The sequence below is a fragment of the Scardinius erythrophthalmus genome (genome assembly GCF_964197995.2).
Source record: "Scardinius erythrophthalmus genome assembly, chromosome: 23".
Taxonomy (NCBI): domain Eukaryota; kingdom Metazoa; phylum Chordata; class Actinopteri; order Cypriniformes; family Leuciscidae; genus Scardinius; species Scardinius erythrophthalmus.
Window position 1 is genome coordinate 9,054,959 of NC_138243.1, and position 19,639 is coordinate 9,074,597.

The window sequence follows — 19,639 nt, forward strand, 5'->3', positions numbered from 1 at the left end:
AAAAAAAAAAAAAAATTGGATTTCACAAAAACAGGACACAACCCAGCTCACATATGTATTGAATGTGTCCTCTTATATAAATTTCCCCATGTATTTAGTCATATTTTAGCTGTTGTGTTTGAATGTGTAATAGTGTAGCTTTCAAATAGGAAAATATGGGATATAATCTCAGAAACAATACAGAATAGTCGTAGAATAATAGTATAGAATAGTTCAATAAAAGCAATAGTACAACATGCATCATATGATCATAACAGTTTAAATATACTTGTTTGTCATAATGACATAACGCTTTATTTTAAGGTGACGTAGTTACACGTCGTTACACTATAGTAACAACAGTAAATTATGCATAATTACAAGCAACTAACCCTCAACCAAACCCTAACCGTAACACTATAATAAGTACATATTCTGTACACAAGTAAGTATTTGAGTAAGGACAATGTAACAACGTCACCTTAAAATAAAGCGTAACCTTTCTTTCTTTTCGTTTTTAACTTTTTGGAACATTTTTGAAAACAAATTCATTTTTCTGTTCCCCAACCAGACGAGACTTCGGTCAGTTTTGAATTAAAGCTGGTAAGTCTTGTATGGGTAAGTTTTGTATGGAAATGCAATAGAGATTTGAGAGAAAAGCGCATCAAAAGACAAAATGGCCTTTCTTTTTCTTTGAGCTTTATGAATGATCGGCAAACACACAAGGCCCTTTCCTCGATCTGACGCCACACCAGCATTACGCAGTTCAAAAGACTGACAACTGGGAGTTAACACAGTTAACCTTATATTGAGTTAGTCAAACAGAGGGCTAACAAAGTGAAGCAAAGAATGTGTTCATTTTTACATTACGTCGATTCAGAGTCTTCCATGTTATTTGTGTCTATCAGTTTGCAAACATAAAACTCATTAACGATAAAGTCAACATGAAATGAAAATTGGCCCGATTGGAACCTTTTTTCATCAAACTTTAATCAAATAAATGCCTCTGCAATGACTTTTGGCTGAAATCAACAATCCCTCTTATTTTTCAACCCCTCTCCTCTAATCCTCTGGTTCGCTTATATGTAACGCTCATTTTCAGAATCCAATCAATTTTCAATGTAAAACATTCCGCCTTTGCAATTTCAAAACAGGAATAAACTGAGCAATTCCAAGAGGGTGCTCACAGCATCGGTGCTTGGGCCCTAAACATTTTCTTTCATTTGAAAATACATAGTTGTTTACAGACACGAGTTTAGAATGTAGTTACATGTTGACTTTAACCAAGATTACCTCGTGATATGATTTCCCGCACTCACAAATGTGCTGTAAAATATTACATAGTTCAAAACAATGTCTCATAGTCAATAAAGATATAACAGGGATGTTTCATTAATACAAATATACAAATTCAGCGTAAAAGCCATATAGGCTGCGTTTACACTGCAAGGCTTAATGCACATATCAGATTTTTTTTGTCTTGCCTGTTTACATTCACTTTAGAAAATGATTACATTAACTCCCACCCAAATCGATTCTGTTATTTATTTATTATTAATTCATGTCGGTTGGTACTATGACAGCATAGATAAGATAAAAGCTGTCATCGATGTTAGCGGTGCAAAATTTACCTGAACGGATACCGGAAAGATAACGGTAAAAACGGTTCACTTAGATCTATAATTCTGAAGTGGAATAAAGAAGCGTTGAAAGAGTATGTTTATTTAAATGAGTTTGAATAAATTAACGAGGGCGAGAGAAATTACAAAAACTGCAAAGTTTTCTCGTTACAAAGTATCCAGTAGTGTAGCTGTTTATGCAAATCACGGGGCAGAGGATGAAAACACATTTCTATGCTCCACATCTGCTTCATAATACAACATTAAAAAGCTATCTGTGTTGGCAAACGGGTCACCCTCACCTAGCGGGAAATCCAAGGGGAATCGGATATACATGTTTAGGTCAGATATTGTCCATATATCAGATATGTATCTGATTTAAAACCACATTTGGAAGTGGCTCAGAACAGATGCGAAAAATCTGATCTCGTGCAGATTTTTCTGTTTACACGTATGCAGCAAATTCCAATATGTGTCAGATGTGAGTAAAAAATCAGATTTTTGTTTTGTGCCAGTGTGAACGCAGCCAGTCCGTCTTTATAAACATCAGATGTTGTTGCAGTGCTTAAAAAGCATCAAAATCTTCTCCTGAAGTGCAAATATGTCTCTCTTCATGCCAGCCTGCTTCCCGACAGCCAGATGGTCTTCATAAATATGTTGTTAGAACTCATATTTTAGTTCAGTTTAGGTTATAATTCTGCTCATCAGCTGCGATTGAATCTCAGTGGTCTATCGTAGCGAGGGATGGGAGAAGACATTTGCACAGCTGCATCTCCTGTCAAATTAAGTGTTGAGGTGATTCCAGCAAAAGATCCGCAAGAGAACATCTGATTAAAATAAACCAGGCTTGATTTCCTGGGAGCCATCAAAAGTTCGTTTCGTTTCCAATTCCGTTTGCCGACTCGTGTATGATGTCACTGTTAGTGGGCGGGGCCCCAAGATACGCATAAGATTGTACGCCACTTCATCGGCTCTACTCAGGTAGATGTTAAACGCAACTTTCCGCTTCTCCTGTTTTAGCACACTTTGGTTAATTTGTCGGAGCCATGACGCAGCAGTTAATATATGTGCTGGAGACATCTTGGAGCTCATGAGTAATGCAGGTTCAAGTCCCCAGTGTCGGCACTTTCTCTGTCTCAGTAGCAAAAACTCTTCATTTAGAAAGAAATCTGGATTAAAATCACAACATTGGCACTGAATGGTTGATTGGACTGTTGCCTCTGATAGAACCAATACACCATTTAAAATCTTTTGTCCAAACACCATATATTTTAGTTTCATGTAACAAGATAAATGATGATTAACTGACTAGATTTGGCATTTTTCATTTAATACTGATTGATAACCATTAGATTAGAGACACTTTATAACGTTGGTGCTTAATCAATACGAGCAGACTTAAGTGGGAGAATATTTGTCCTGTCGTGAAAGAAAGGGACTTGTGTGTGGCACTTGAGTTGAGAAAAGCTGGAAATTCAATTTGCGAGCTTGCGATGCAAGTACAGAGATATAGATCCGGTTTCAGATTGAGCAAGCTTTGCAAAATGAATTGCTGAAGGTAATGTTTTCTCCTCGTCTCCGATCTCCCCCTGCGTATGAAGCGGGGCAGATGGGGACGGCCGTCATTTGAGCTGGTTCACCCGCGAGCCGGGACGCCGAAGTCCCCGTAGACTGAACCAGCAATAGAGCCATGTTTAGGTTTGGAATGTATTTATGTAGTAGAATGTACTTTCATAGAAGAGCTAACTGCATCTTTGTAGACACATCCAAATACACTGAAATGATTTACCTATATGATAAAAAAAAAAATATTCATGTGATTGTGTGTGTGTTTTTTTGGGGTGTGAGGGGTGTGTGTGTGTGTTTATGCCCATTGTTTACGTTTATTTCACTTCATTTGTAACTTACGAGCATTGGCAAATCCTTGCTTGTGAGCTCTTCCATGATTCTGTAAATACTCCTGAGTCAGACTGCGAATGAAAGCAGTCTGCGGGATTCTCAGTTATCCATATCACAACTTTTATGTAACTTGACAAATTATATAAAGAAAAAATGATCTAGATTTGAGATATTATAAAGGGTAACAATATAATGTGAAGTGATGATTGTGCACAACTTCTGTGAGCGAGCAGTGCTTGAACATGACAGCAGTAGATGTTTGCTAGCCGTGGTATCAAATTATAAACTATTAGTTGTGAAAATACTATAGTGGTTTGTCTGTCACTTTTTTTGCCATAATTTATGCTTTTAAAATAAAGTGCTAAATCTCTATAAAGTGTAAACTTTTCTTTTTTAAATAAATATATAAAAAACTTTTTGATGTGTGGTGTATTTTGTTCTGTGTCCATTCTGTCTTTATGTCCAGTGCACTACAAGACAGAAGCTTGTTGCAGTTTCATATTTTGAATTTCTAACTAGATGTCCCAGTTCGTGGAATTTGTCCGTTATTGATCAGAGATGTTGAATATGCTACAATAAATTTCATGCTTGTTTTAATCTAGCCAACCAGTTGTTGCGTATGTGCACTGTCTCCAATAAGATAGAGGGCAGCAATGAGCAACAGCCAATGAAATTGTGAGTTGAAAGAGCGTGACCGAAGGGCGAGGGAGTGCTGGTCAGCAAGGAGAGCAAGCTCTTGGCTCTGTCCCAATTGACTCAATTCAAGTGCATTTGCAGTCTTGTGGACTTAGTGGCTATACACAAAGAATGTGTTGCGAGACGCAGGGTAGTGGAATAAAAAAATAAAGGCCTAGTCTTTTTAAAAGTTGAAAAAAAAAAAAAAGATTCTGCAAAAAACAAGTGCAATGGTCAAACACGTCCATCAGTCACTAGCTGTATCCCAATTCAGAGGCTGAAGGATGCAGACATCAAAGACCACGCCTTCGAAGTCCGTGAGGTTCGGACTGAGCGTTGTTAAATGTGACGGTCTAGCCTACAGAGGATGGCTCTTGTTGCCTAGCAACTGTGACAGCTGCTGTTGATGAGTGACAGTAACGTTTGTACAGGACTTTTTTGAATGTTATGAATGTTTGAATGTTTTTTGAAAGTTATGTTAAACTGTCTGAAAACATTACAGGCTTCACAACCTGTCCAAAAATGTTCACCATGGTCCATTTATGTACATAATAAAGAGTATAAACTATATAAAATCAAATCACTTAGTAAGATAAGTCAACATTTGAATCACTTTAAAGATTTTGTCATTTTTTTTTTTACATTTGAATCATTAGATGAGTAAATTGAAACCCAATACTTACGTTTAAAAGTGTAATTAGTAATTAAAAAAAAAAACAAAAAAAAAAACAATATATATATATATCCTGACGTCACTGGCGCGCAATGAATTCTGGGGTGGGCAAGGCCACGAAGGATCCATCTGTTGTACCCTTCATTGCCCGGGAAACGAAGGACTCATTTGGAGGAGCCTTCGATTTGGGACAACCTCTGTCACACCACTGTGACACAATCAGCTTTCGTATGTGTCCTTTAAAGGATGCAGCCTCTGAATTGGGACGCCGCTGCTGTCCTGCAGAGTTCAGCTCCACTCTAATCGCACCTGAAGCAGCGAATCAAGGTGTTCAGTGTAGAACATTTCAGGCAGGTGTGTTGAAGCAGGGTTAGACCGGAGTACGCAGGAAGGGTTGGAGACCGCTGGTCTTGCACGTTAACGGAAAAGCAGAACAGTGGAATGCAAAAACTTGTTCTGTGTGAAGGGACCCTTAAGGCCCTTGCACACTGAGTCCGAAATTCGCATCCGAAATTTCCGCACGTTAAAAAATAAATACGACCTCACGTTATGTCAATCACGCTTGCACGCTACCCCCGAAACTTTCGTCAGGTTCGATTTTCTGCGTTTTTCGCATCCGTAGCAAGCATTTTGACTGATGTTTTGACAATTCAGAGCCACCGAATCACGAATACGAAAAAACGCATGCGAAAATTTCAGACTCAGTGTGCAAGGACCTTTACTCTGGCCTCTGTATGCGTGTGTCCATTAACTCCACGATGACCTTTTGTCATTTTAGGTTTCAGAAGAATGCTCACAAGTTTCCCCTTTGCAGGCACTTCGGCCCACACTTTGTCCCTGACAGTCAAAGCAGCATTACTTCATGAAAGTGTGGACTCGGAAGACAATGAGGGTTTGGGGTGCTATTTGGGATAGGTCCCTTCTTTTTCCATTCTGTGCAAATCACTGCATCATTGTCACATGACCTGTAAGGCCCTGTCCCAAATTGTACCCTAAACACTTGCGATCTTCCTACAAGTCCCCACTTTCGTGATGTAACGCTGCCTTGACTGTCGGGGAGAAGTCTTGCAAAAGTGCGCATCGAGACGCATATCGACCGCAAAGGGGGCGCTCGTGAGCACCTAAAATGACAAATGGGACACCCTGCGGTCTCGTGGACTTAATGGACACGCGCACACGGCAGCCATTGTAAGTCCGCAAGACCGTAAGTGCATATGAAGTGTGCCATTTGGGACAGGGCCTAATTCTGGGATGGGAATGATCTTGATAACTGACGCACCTAGTCTGAGATTAGTTGTGTAAAGTACGCACTTTAACATTGATGGGTCTGTAATATGAGCAGGGCGACAAGCTTCTGCCTTGCAGCAAGGGTGAAATAAGCGATCTGAAGAATGCAAATCCATACAAATCATGTCCAGCAAGGAGAGCAGTCCCGTAAATCACGCTGACTGGAGTGTATGAAATTCGATGATATAAGATGACATCAGTGATATGTTAGGTCTTTGACAACGACAAACTGTAGCCCAATCACTTGACTGGTTCGGGATTGCAAGAGTGACTGAGTGCTCTCAACTCAAAAGGATCAGATCAGGGAGTTTGGGATGTCTGTGTGATACATGTGTGGGTCCATGGGGTTTGAAAGGGTTGGTCTTGTCAGTCTCTGGTAACCCACACGAGATGGGATCAGTGTGGATAGAACATTCTGGGGAATGTTGGTGTTGGATGACAGGCACTGATGAAATGACAGGAGTCCTGCTCCTCATCTTACTACACTTTTAGTAAGAAATCAGCTCTACGGTGTCCTACAGCCAAGTTCTTGCTTTACATTGAGGTCCTTCCACACCAAAGTCAGGTCTGACCAGGAACAGACCCATAAGACTGGCCTCCTCTGAGCTGTTAACATGCATTGAGCCATGGTGAGGTAAGACCAAGTATTTGAGCATGACACTGGACACAATACATGTTGCCAGAATGTAAGAGATCCCAGCTGTTTATTGGACACCTCTCATCTGGGAAAACCATTGCAGATTCCCCCCCTCTGCAGCTGCTCCTCACCTCCATTGGAAGCTATTTTGGATGACTGAGCAAGCAGAACACCAGGCCTGTGTCAGCGAAACCTGGGCAGAGTTGGAGGCACACTGGGGTTGGGTTGAGGTATTCAAGCATGAACTGGTCAGGCTCTGGGTAAATTAGTGCTATCAACGTTCCCCGTTCCCTTCCTCCAAATTAGTTCACTAACGAGTGACAAGTGAGCTGTGGAGTTTGGTTTCATCAGCGCTGACGTTTAGGTTTGTACTAATGCCAGGTAACTCCCTGTAACAAGATTCCCAGACATGTTTAGCACATCATCCCAGGGCGATAATTTTACTGGACCATGTGCCTATTTAAAGAGTTAACATTCCATGCTTATAAACAAGCTTAATGATATTACAAGACGTGCTGTAGGATAGCCATTTCACTATGAGTGTTTTCTTGTCACATGATCAGTGGTTAAGTCCATCGAAGCTGGATAAAATACAGTACTAAGGAAACCTGTGAACCGGAACTTAGCAACAGCCTCGCTTTCATACCCGTCATGGCGCTTATTCATCGCTCTGAATAAGGTCTATAGAGCAGTTAATTGAGTCATAGCCTACAGACTTGGAATGGAAACCTTGCGGGAAGTCAAGTAGCATGTGTTCATAAATATTCATTCATGACCGGTGCCGCCACAATAGCAGGATTTCTTGATTCGCCAACTAATGAGCAAAGTCCTTTCAGCCGACATGTTGGGCTTACTGGGTGAAAGTAATTAATATTCAGGAGCATGTTAACAAATATTTTAGAGGGTTACAATTGGGAAAATGCCCCCGTCAAGAACAATGTGAATTTCCTTTTAAACTTAACACATTTAGATATGTTTAGCATGTGCAGGATGAGGATGCATCAGACTATGTGTTATAGGAAATAAATAGAAACATCTGCAAATTTTGTTGTTATTGCACAAAATGTCAAATATTAAAATAGGGGCAGGATGGCCCTGGGCGAACTTTTACTCCACAAAGCCCGAAACATTGATGTCCACAAATCCCTCATTAACAAATAGACAAAAAACTTTAATATTCAACATAATGTAATGTAAATGATCACTATTTTCCAGAGACACAAGGTTTTGAATGAATAAATCTCACAAATGTTGTTATTCAGATGAAATGACAAAATTAAAAATCATCTTACCCCAATGCTTAACATACTGTACTTTAAGTATTACGTGTATTGTATTATTCAAATATTTATAAATGTTGTATGATTCAGATAATTCTATATAGGGATGTATGGCAATCTAGTTCATCAAAGCATTACATTTTTGATTTAAATACACACATCTTGAATTGTCCCCCGGTTTTAATTCATAGATGATAAATGACCTCATCGATGGTTTTCATTTCAGAAATCTGGTCATGCTCGAGTAAATATGTTACGCATCCAAATATTTAAAATATAAATTGAATTATTTATATGATTGTATAATTTGTCATCCCCCTTTTTACTGATGTTGCCATGTTTAATATGGAAATGAATTGTAATTTGGTTAATTTAGCGTTTAAATGGCTTTATACGCACACAAATGTCAGCCTGGATAAAAGATACCTTCCTCTTCTTGTGTTTAGGGATTGTAAGAATTAAAATGGATTCTTACTAAATGACAGATTGTGGTGTCTGATAACAGTAAGTCCTGTTGTAATTGATCATGTGGTACAGTAAGTTGGAGTCGGTGTTGATTACACCGCATGTAAATATTCATGTATGTTAGTGTCCAGTTCAGTTGATCAAGCATCTTTAAATTATTAATGAGAATATTTCTGTAATGAGAGAGAATGTTTTATTTTTTAATGTGATCAAACAAATCATGCATGTTGACATAAGCTGATTTTTTTTTTTTTTTTCAATTGTTATAACTTTGTTCATGTTGATGTTTTGAAGTCTTAAATGAGTCCAGGAAACAATTAGCAATGCCAAAGACGTAACTCAACTACATGAAGAACAGACACAAGACGGCAGGAGACACGTGTTCAGAGGTTTATACTGAAATTCATGGAAGTATACAACGCATCCTACACTATTACCATGTCCACACGCATGTAATGCTGGGTAAAAGGTACATTTGGCATGTAATGATGAGACAGCAGTTTGAAATTTAAGACAAAAGCAAAACATGAGTAATAATCTGTAGCACAGTACAATTAGGCAACATTAGTACAGTTACCAAATAGTTGAAATATAAAATTAATCCCAAAAAAAACAAATCGTATGCTTTTTTATTTACAACCCAGTGCCTTTTAGAACGGCCTATTTGTCTTAAGAGGCTCAAGGGCCTTCTTTAACGACGACAATAACTCGAGCAAGCTTGATATCAATATAAATATGACTGTAAGGTGCAAAGACCTTCCCCTCAGAGAGTCCGTTACACACACACACACACACACACACACACACAGGTTCCGTTACCTGCAGATGTGCTTTCCGATCAGAGCGCGTGCTCACTGCATAAGTGCTTCCTGTTAGCCATGATCAACAGCGACCTTTAACCTTTCAGATACACAAGCAGCCCTTCATATTCACAATGCCTGCATCCCATCATATACCAGTTGCTTTCGCTAATATCAGAAGGGCGCCAGCTAGTGGTTTGAGGAGGAATCTAATTAAACGTTCACTGTACAGTGTGCTACCTGTCTACATCCTGTTTTTAGTCTTCCTCAGAGGACCACGATATTGGCCAACACACACACACACGCACGCACACACTGTACAATAAAAGGGGACCTCAGTCGTACACATGCACACCATCAACACGTCTCCTGTCACAATAACGGAAGTCACGCTAGTTTTCCGGCCGCACACGTACCTCATGTTGACTCGGACTGTGTTTGTGCAAGTAGTCTTGAGTAGGTCAGTAGACAGAAATGTTAATATCCCCCAGAAGACAGTTCAGTCAGCTATACGCCCCAGGCCTTTGTTAACATCAGTAGTAGAAACACTAGCGTTAAAGTCTTGTTTTTCAGTAAGTAAGTACTTGTGTTTCAAATGGGGGTGTTTACTTCTGGTTCCCTAGAAGTAAAGTTTTTACAAAAGGAAATAAAAGGAGAGAGAGAAGTCATGTTGTTCGCACTGTTCCGGCTGCGGGGGAGATGATGATGATGTGGCCCTGTTAGACGCTCTCTTTGCCTTGCGCTCCTGTCACAGTCTTGATGGAGGTTAACGTCCTGTTGAACCACGTCTTTTTGGCTGCTTGGACTTCGTTTATAGCCAGACCCAGATGATGCTCCAGATCCTAAAGAAGACATTCAGCTCACGCTTTATTCAAAGTGACCCTGATTTACCAGATCTTTAACCACTGGACTATCTCAAACAATGTGTGTGTGTGTGTGTGTATCTGTGTCCAATCATAAGACAGTCTGAACGTTCCCCTATGTCCTAAAGCCAGTAAACACACTGAAAGCTGTGGTGTGTGTGTGAGTGCGCACCTGTATCTTGCACTCGGCCTCCACCAGCTGTAGTTTGGTCTGTGCGAGCTCCAGCTCCATCTCTCTCAGCTGGTTCTTCAGCGCCTCCTTCTCCTCGTCCATGTCCTCCTCACTGCCTTCTTTAGGAGCGCTGAGAGCCTTCAGACGACCCTCCTTACTGAAGAGAATACTGCACTTCTCACAGCCCTCCACCTTCATCTGCACACACACACACACGTTAAACCTCACAAGCCTGGAGATGATCAAACTACAGACATAACTCGGCTGGTTATTAACACTAAATAAAGCCCGGCAGGAGATCAGGACAATCAGCAAAGCAATAATGAGGCGCAGGTCGTACATTATCTTGCTTATTAGACGCCTATTTACCAAATCATTTACATATCGAAATGAGTTAAAGGAAGAGAGTGTGTTACATTTGATTTAATTGTCGTTAGAGTCTGATTAGGGTGATATTATTGATATATTGTTACTCGTTGATCTGGAATACTTGTTTCTGACTGGTCGATCACAGTATTCTATGATCAAATATTATGGTATAATGATGATAAACTGTATATATTATTGTCTTAGACAATTGCTAAATCAATATTACCTAAATAATAATGTATATATTTATATAGCTATGAAATATGGTAAAGTACAATCAGCCAAAAACACTTTTTGCAATAATTTCTATATACTTTTTTTAAGGTGACATATCACAGGTGAATAGGGGAAAGTTGATTAATTCCATTAAGAATCGCAAACATTGTTTCTGTATTACACGTTTTCTGAAATGTTATGTTTAAATATGCAAATGAGGCATTATGTAATTAAATATGCACAAACTTGCATATATTTTAAGAACTGAAACCTGAACACTGGATAAAGCCAGATTCAAAAGTCTTGTTTCTTGTTTTTACAGAGAGGATTTTGAATTTATCCTTTTTATCATTCCAGAAAATAAATCCCCATGTTTTTAAGGAATAAAATGCAATCTCAAATCCAGCGGATGACATGATTAACCCCTTCAGAATACATATAGGACTAAAAGAATAAACTACATGTTTGTGTACAGAAATTCTACTAAAGTGGAGATTTCTGGCTCAGTCTGTTCATTCGTTTGAGAAAATAGCTTTTAAAGGTTTGTCTTGTCATTTAAATCTACAGACGCAAATAGATAAAGTGCAATAAAGGTGTAGTGTGAATGTTTTCTTTCACTAGTCTAAAACAACATGGAAGACCAAATAGCCCAACATCTCAAAATTAACCAGAGCATGACAAAAAACAATGTTTTTGCCTGTAGTCTTTGTTTTTTTCCCTTAGGATTTAAAAAAAATCTACTCTATAATGTGTGATGCCACAGTGAGTGCTAAATTCTAGATTAAATATGTAGTATGGATGTTGTATATGTTTATAATAGCAGTGCAGCAATAATATTAAGTAATGAGCCATAATCAACACATTCCTGCATCAAGCTATGGACTTCTGTCTGTCTGTGTGTGTGTGTGTGTGTATGTGTGTGTGTGTGTGTGTGTGTGTGTCATCACCCACCCGGATCTTCTCTATCTCTCCTCTGTTGGCCGTCTGCTGTTTCTCCAGTCGTTCGCTGAGCTGAGAGCAGATCTGAGACACATACACACAGAGGTCAAGGGTCAGTGACGATCTGGCTCACACCAATGCGCTACACATGCTTTTCGCTCAAGAAGAGGATGGAGAACGAGGCTTACGGTAAAAGGTCAATCATCATGACTGGAACATACAATCTTTCCATCTATCGCTCCTCTTACAGGATATCACATTTCCCCTCTTTGTGAGTGAACTCCCAGCATCCTCTTACAGGAAGTGCACTAACCGCGCCACACAGCTCAGGTGAGGAGCACGTCTCAGACAGAGCGCTGTTCCTCACCTACTGTAAATCTAATGGGGTTCAAGCATTCTTTCCCAACCGGGCATCACTCCTTCGCACGTGTCGCTGGATCAATGCGGGCAGCTCAGCATGGCTTAATTTGGTGAAGACCCTCATTAAACATGCATTCTTCATCAGGGAGAATGTAGCTTCAAATGAATAATGAATGAATGAGCAAGGATGACGCAGCCCCAGAATATTAAAGTTGAGGAATTCTGTTTTACATCTGAGCCATGACACAGTGGTTAGAGCCCCAACTATAAAACCGTATCTTTACACCTAATATGTAGCCTTTCAAAGTGTACTCCATTTAACATCATGAACGAACACAGGTGCTCGACACAGCAATTTATTCTTAACCAGTGTCTGAGCTATTCCTCTCCAGAAGTCACAAAAATATCTTTGTTCTTGTTTAAACTAGAGTTAGATAATATCTCACACAAGCAATCATCAGTTGTTTGTTGTTGTTGATGTTCTGTTTCTTTTTTAGACAGTGAAACAACAGCCTGGGTCAGTGTTGCCACCTTGTGGACAAACTAATTAGTGCACGGAAATTCAAGGCGCATGTGCTAGCTGAGTGTAAAGAGAACTAAAAAAATTTTCGGAAGTGTGTGCATACTATGATAAGCCACAGTGAAACTAAACTGAGAATAGGTGCTTCTCAAATGCAAGGCTGTATCCTAGAGAGGCTGTGTCTTTCCTAGTCCAGTCCTTTGGAGGCTAGAGCCCTCCTTAGTATTAAACGGTAAGTTAAATGTTACACAAATGTTTCCGCCCGAAAATACCAAACATGCTGCACAAGTCTTGAAAAGTGCCAAAGCATTTCGATCGCCCCCTGGTGGCAGGGTGTAGTATAGGTCATAAACCACACCCTCTATAAAAAAATCGAATTACGCTTAACTATTTTTTCTAAAGATGGTTTCTGTCATTTTACATCATACTTTTTATTTAATTTTTTACAGTCTATGGAAAATACGCCTCGCCGTCGTCCATTAATACCTGACAATGGACACCTCGTCGGGCATTAAGGCTGCGTCTCATTTCTCTGTCTTACCCCTTATGCCGCTTGTCCACCAGGGTCTCGATTTCTGACGCGACGCCAAAGCCCATTCATTTCCTATGGAACTACGTCAGGCAGCAAAAACGCCCCTGCAAAGCATGATGGGTCGCGTCGCGTCGATTTGGTCAACAGCGGCGCTGCAAAAAAGTATCTCGGTGGATACTTTATGCAAATGAGAGCGTCAAAACGCGGGGCAGCAGCCAATGGAAACTCGGTGGCGAGAATTTGTGTATGGGCGTTGCTATGGTTTCATATTTAAAGTACATAAAAGTATGTCCGCGTCGGAACAAAAATTGATCGGACGCTGGTGGACAAGCGGCTTTACTCTTAAGCCGCTTGTCCACCAGCGTCCGATCAATTTTTGTTCCGACGCGACGCCTGTGACGTTTTCGCTGCTTGGGGGAATGTACTTTAAATATGAAACCATAGCAACGCCCATACACAAATTCTCGCCGCCGAGTTTCCATTGGCTGCTGCCCCGCGTTTTGACGCTCTCATTTGCATAAAGTATCCACCGAGATACTTTTTTGCAGCGCCGCTGTTGACCAAATCGACGCGACGCGACCCATCATGCTTTGCGGGGGCGTTTTTGCTGCCTGACGTAGTTCCATAGGAAATGAATGGGCTTTGGCGTCGCGTCAGAAATCGAGACGCTGGTGGACAAGCGGCTTTACCCCTTCCCCTCGGTTTTGCGCGTTCATGTGAGGGGAAGTGGTGTCCCAATTCTCATTTTGACTAAGGGCTGGGGCCAAGGCGTAGGGCTACATAGCCCTTGAAACGAAGTTTGCGGAGGACCACACTTGAAAGAGAGGGGTAGGAATTTCCCAGAAGTGAGTCGCACAAATGTAGTATTTTCAGCAGTTTAATGACACTCGTGTTTTATGATACTTTTAATAAAATATTCAAGCGGTTTTAATTGTAATATTTTTGTTTTGAATCGCAAGTTAACCGCTAGCTAGCAGCTATGCGCTATTTGCCATTTGCTAATGTTTTGCTTAGCTATGGTGTCGCCGGCGCCGCCGTTAAATACAATGAAACAATGTCTTTGACTGATGGCACACAAGCGTGCAAAGATAAAGAGAGACCAGGCAATCGATATCACAACCCGAGACGACGGCATCTTCGTTTGTTTATGTCAACGCGTATCGCCTCTGTTGACGTAGCAGCCAGCTAGCGGAAAGGGAAGATGACGCAAACGGTAATCGAGTGGCGTCTCATTTCTTAGAGAAACGTTCTTCCCCCTACCCCCCTTCACTCGGTATCGAGGGGCAAGGGGAAGACGCAGATAAAGGGGTAGGGGAAGGGGAAGGGTTAAGACAGAGAAATGAGATTAACCCTTACCCTAGCCCTAACCCTTACTTAATGCAGTACATGTAATTACAACCGTCTGTGGTCTCCTGAGGGTTTACATTACGCATAGTTGAACGTTATGTGGTTAATTTACAGCAAAACAAAACATAATCCCTTCATCTCTAAAAATCTTTTATTTGTCTTGCATTACGTAGTAAAATGGGACAAGCTCAGTGCTGATTCATTTTTTGTGTCAGGAAATTTATGTCAAGCGTACTGTACGCATAGCCTAGCGTACGTGTAAAACCAGGGCTTAGGTTTGATGCTGGTTGATAGTTTTGGTTACACTTTATTTTAAGGTGTCATTGTTACAGTGTAATTATATATTTAAGTACTGAGTAATATTAAGCAACTGCATGTACTTACTATAGGGTTAGGGTAGGATTAGGATTTGTTTGAGGGTTAGTTGCATGTAATTATACATAATTTACTGTTATTATTATGGTAAGTACATGTAACAAGGACACTGTAAAATAAAGTGTTGCCATAGTTTTCATGCAGATTTGACTCTGCCCCGTGTTCCACTCTCCTATCTTCCCAAAACTTCATGTTGCTCTCCACTATTAATTATCAACATCAAGTGACATTGATTTTCCGCCTCTCTTGTCATCCGCCAAACGAAACTGTAAGCCTGATCACTTAGAAAAGTAGTAGCATGCTGTAGCTCTGGAGCTGAGGCATCACTCATGTCTCTAACACTAACAGGCCAGAGGTTTTATTCTTGCTGATTGACAAGCATTAATAGAAAGATTGCATCTACATTTTGAGAATAAGTCCGAGCTACTCATTAACTGAAGAGATGGATGGGACATATTTTTGATCAAACAGAGACTTATACTTAAAGCCAAGACACATTTTGTGATGCACAGCCAAGTCAGATGTGAATCAATTATTCATTTGTGCAGTTGTGCAGACGTCTGAAATGAACTAGGCCTAAAAAAAAAACATTTCACAGAATTGGAATTTTGCTCTAGCTTTGTTTTTTCCTCACGGCAGATGTGTTAAACCTGTCCTCCTCACACTAATGAGTGAATGTGTGTTCATTTCACACCGGGAAGCTGTCCAGCATGATACCTGCAGGCCTTTGATGCTCATTGTAAGAGCGTGTGTGTGAGAGAGAGAGAGAGAGAGAGCTGGTTCAGCTCAAAGGACACCATTATCATGCTCCACCATGAATCACGCTGTCAGCGGCCCCATTAAAATGAGCTCTGCAGGGACAGCAGCTCAACTATTTTTACTGAGATGCTCTCATACAGCACTTTCAGGCCAGCCTCTCCTCTACACTCACACATCAGATCAGCTCTTATCCACACACAAGCATGTTCAACTGCTCCAGTTTGGACTTGTATGTTTACAGGAGCATATTGAGCACTTTGGTCTATTTACTGTGCTCTATTAACAGCTATTTTGGTTTATTTCTGGGGGGAAATGTAAATGTAAGACTTAGAAATGGTTGGAGCCATGGCTTAGTGGCTGGTAAACATGCACAGGCTTACAAAACTTGTTCTGCACTTTTCTCTTCATCATTTCCTGCCTTCCCTCTACTCACTTGTCAATAAATGTGTCAAAAAAGGCCAAAACTACAATAAAACGCAGCTGAGGCCAAGCACAACATTTGGACATTGTAAGGATGAATAGATTTGTGTGGTCAAAGCCATTTAAAGTTAGTTACCATTATTTACAGCTCAATATCTTTTGTCCATTAGGGAACATTGCAACCAATGTAACGGTATTATCATGTTAATGGAACAACAATACATCTAATATTTTATGTCAATATGCATCACAGTTGTTATTGCCTCACTTTCTGTTTGGTGTCTTTGCCAGCTAGGTTTTTATGTAGAAAAGTGTCATAACTCAAAATTTTGGTCTGAGCCAGTTTTGGTAAAGATTAAAAAAACAATTGAAGGAGAAGCAGCAACAAATTTTTTAAAAGTGAATCAGTTTAAAATTGTGAATCGCATTAATTTGATTGAAAATGATGTGCAAGTGATGTAATGTACACATATTTGATCGATATTTTTCTAAATGTGCATTGCTGTGATCATAAATAAATGAAAGCAGGCACGACTGAATAAGTATGTGTTCTCTTTTTATGTAAGATCATGATTAATAACAGTTTTATTCAGAATGATTGATGTGCACTCCTGACACAAATAAAACATAACTGCCACTGTAACATTTTTTCTGTCATAAATCATAAATCCTTGCAGCTCGAGATCCAAGGCTTTTGTTCCCGCCCGGTACATTGTTAGCCCTGGTTCACACACTGGCCCGACGGTGGAAAAGCAGCTATTGACACCACACTTGCCAGCTGGGATACTGAAACCCACCCTAATCATTGTGCCAAACTTTTAACTACCCGGTTCAAAGCATTGCCATAGACTCCCAGCCAGGAGCAGCAACAGAAGAAAAAGATGAAAATGATGAAATGTGTGCCTGCACACCATCAGTGCCTGGTCCCTTAAAAACAGCAGATGTATTGTAGGGAGTCTGCTACAGACTAATGGGCTCTTTTCCTTGAGGACGAGTTCAGTTATGATGCATGAAACAAAAGTAAAAGGTAAAGAGCCCACTAATAACGGTATAGGGATAACAAGGACATAGTGACATGCTCAAGAAAGTCTTGGGAATAAAAGTCTTGGGTTTGATTCCCAGGGAATGCATGAACTGATAAAATGTATACTTTGAAAGCACTGCAAGTCACACATAAAAATAAAGTAAAAAATAAATTAGGCAAACATTTGGAGGGGCAAGAGAAAACCCTACTGTAAAACTGATGCGCATTTATAGAGAGTCTCAGTTAAGTGTTTTGTGAAGGTAATTTAACAGGGCGATGGGGTGTTTAAAGATGAGATATGACAGAGACTGGGACATTTAAACTGATTTAGGGTTTAATGCAGCAAATGGAGGGATATTGGTCTTTATTATAGTGATAGAAGGCCATTAGAATCAGAGCAATCTCAAATAGAAACTGCAGACCATGCTCACTGGAGAGACTGTGTGTGTGTGTGTGTGTGTGTGTGTGTGTGTGTGTGTGTGTGTGTGTGTGTGTGTGTGTGTGTGTGTGTGTTCACCTGTTTGTATTCTCCAATGATGGAGCCATTCTTCTTGATCTCAGACTCAGATTTATCCAGTTCTCTCCGACACATCTCCTTCAGCTGAAAACACAGACGTAGATGCAAGTTAAACACTCTTTTTCGCTTAAAAAGTAATCCGTCATTTCACAACAACACTATATTTGACCCAAGTGTCCCCTCTGGGAGACATATCTCCTGTCTATCTAAGGACAACTATGTCCACAGGCTGTACTAACGTAAGACTTGTCTCAGAGGCGCCAGAGTAATCTACTCTAGCACAAATCCAGCATACCGTGAGTCTGCCCTCTCCAGGGATCATCCCCTGATAACACTCCATCCAAAATATAGACATCAATAAAATATATGAATGTAATCATATTATGGGGTTATTGGGAAATACACTACCAAACAAAAGACATACGTAATTTATGTTTCTTGTGCCAATGTAAGAATATATATATAGCTATATAACTTATAGAATAAAAAAAAAAAGTATTTGAACACCCTGCTATTTTGCAAGTTCTCCCACTTGGAAATCATGGAGGGGTCTGAAATTGTCATTTTCCTCACATGTCATTTACTTATTTTCCTCATTGTATATATATATATATATATATATATATATATATATATATATATATATATATATAAATTATCCAATAAAGCTTAATCTGTGATTTTGTCTTTTTAAATGTAATTTTCTTTGAGAAAGCACCACACAAACGTTTCATGGTAAAATGACTTCTCTGATTGGTGGAAATCACTTGAGGATTATGGGTAGTGTAGTCCTTCACTGGGAATTTGGCAATTCAACTTTTTTAAACATAGCTGAAATCATTGACATTAGCTATTTCTGAAGCATATGGGTAATTTAATTTCTTAGAAAAAATATTTTACATATATTTTGCATTCAGGTGGTGTGAGAAAATGTATTTTATTTATTATATTTATTTGTATTATAATTAATATGTATTATTTTAGATTTTTAAATGGGTGAATTGGAGTGTATAGTGAAGAAAAAGACACCAAGAATAGTTCAACACTTCTGAACACCTTCAGTATGCAGAACCTGACTAATCTTCAGACCCAGATATTCAAAATATGTTGACCCAGGAACGCATCTAACTCAGTTTTTTTTTTTTTTTTGACCAGTAGTACAGGAAGGTTTTGGATGGTAGTGGAGGTGTCCGACCTGTGCAGACTCTTCCTCCAATCGTCTCTTCTCATCTTCAGAGTCCACCAGTTTCTGCTTAGTAATGAGAAGCTCTTTGTTGAGCGCGTCAGCTTTCTCCTCAGCCTGAAGGAAAAAGGACAGAGTGTGTTAACATTTGCAGCAGAGGCCACAGGCATGTGTGAATGTCACCAACCGCTAAAGCTAGACCTGCAATGAGAACAAACTTTTAAAATGCCCTCAAAAGTGGCAAACTGCCTGAAAGACTTACGTTGTCCAGGTCTTTCCTCAGGGCGATCTTACTGCTGACCAGCTCGTGAGCCAAATCGTCATTTTCCTGTTCCAAGCGCATGTTAGCGTCCTGTAGCCGCCGGTTTTCTCTCTACAGGGCAGACACAGAGCGTGAGCGGGTGTGTGACTCAGTCATTGTCTTGTGACAGTCACTATAATGGTTAACTGTGCTGGGAATACAAGGAACCTTGGAGAAGAAACCTGATTAAAAATTGACCAGTTAGAGGGAAATATGTCAGAAAGCAATTAACACACTGACTGGACTTTCAGTCCTCCGGCTATTGTACTAAGAGCCTGTTAAATAGCGAGTGTGTGTTTGTATTGTGCATGTGTATGTGTGTTTATGCCATACTGTAACAGTCCCAAACCTGTTAACATTATATAACCGTTTCCTTGATCTCACAAAGGCGTTGGTTATAATACATGCACAGAAATATTTATAAGCTT

The 19,639-nt window shown here is 39.9% G+C and overlaps 1 protein-coding gene across 2 annotated transcripts in view; it reads right to left on the minus strand.

Moving 5' to 3' along the window:
- Positions 1–8,882: 8,882 nt before the first annotated feature.
- rabgap1 (RAB GTPase activating protein 1) overlaps positions 8,883–19,639 on the minus strand; it is a 114,278-nt gene continuing 103,521 nt past the window's right edge. For both annotated transcript variants that reach the window (XM_081354595.1, XM_081354596.1), the window contains 6 exons: positions 19,173–19,283; positions 18,923–19,027; positions 17,728–17,811; positions 11,886–11,957; positions 10,350–10,547; positions 8,883–10,156 (listed from right to left, as the gene is read on the minus strand). In XM_081354595.1, coding sequence (XP_081210721.1) covers positions 10,034–10,156; positions 10,350–10,547; positions 11,886–11,957; positions 17,728–17,811; positions 18,923–19,027; positions 19,173–19,283 — 693 coding nt within the window. In that variant the 3' untranslated portion in view covers positions 8,883–10,033. The remainder of the gene's footprint in view (positions 10,157–10,349; positions 10,548–11,885; positions 11,958–17,727; positions 17,812–18,922; positions 19,028–19,172; positions 19,284–19,639) is intronic.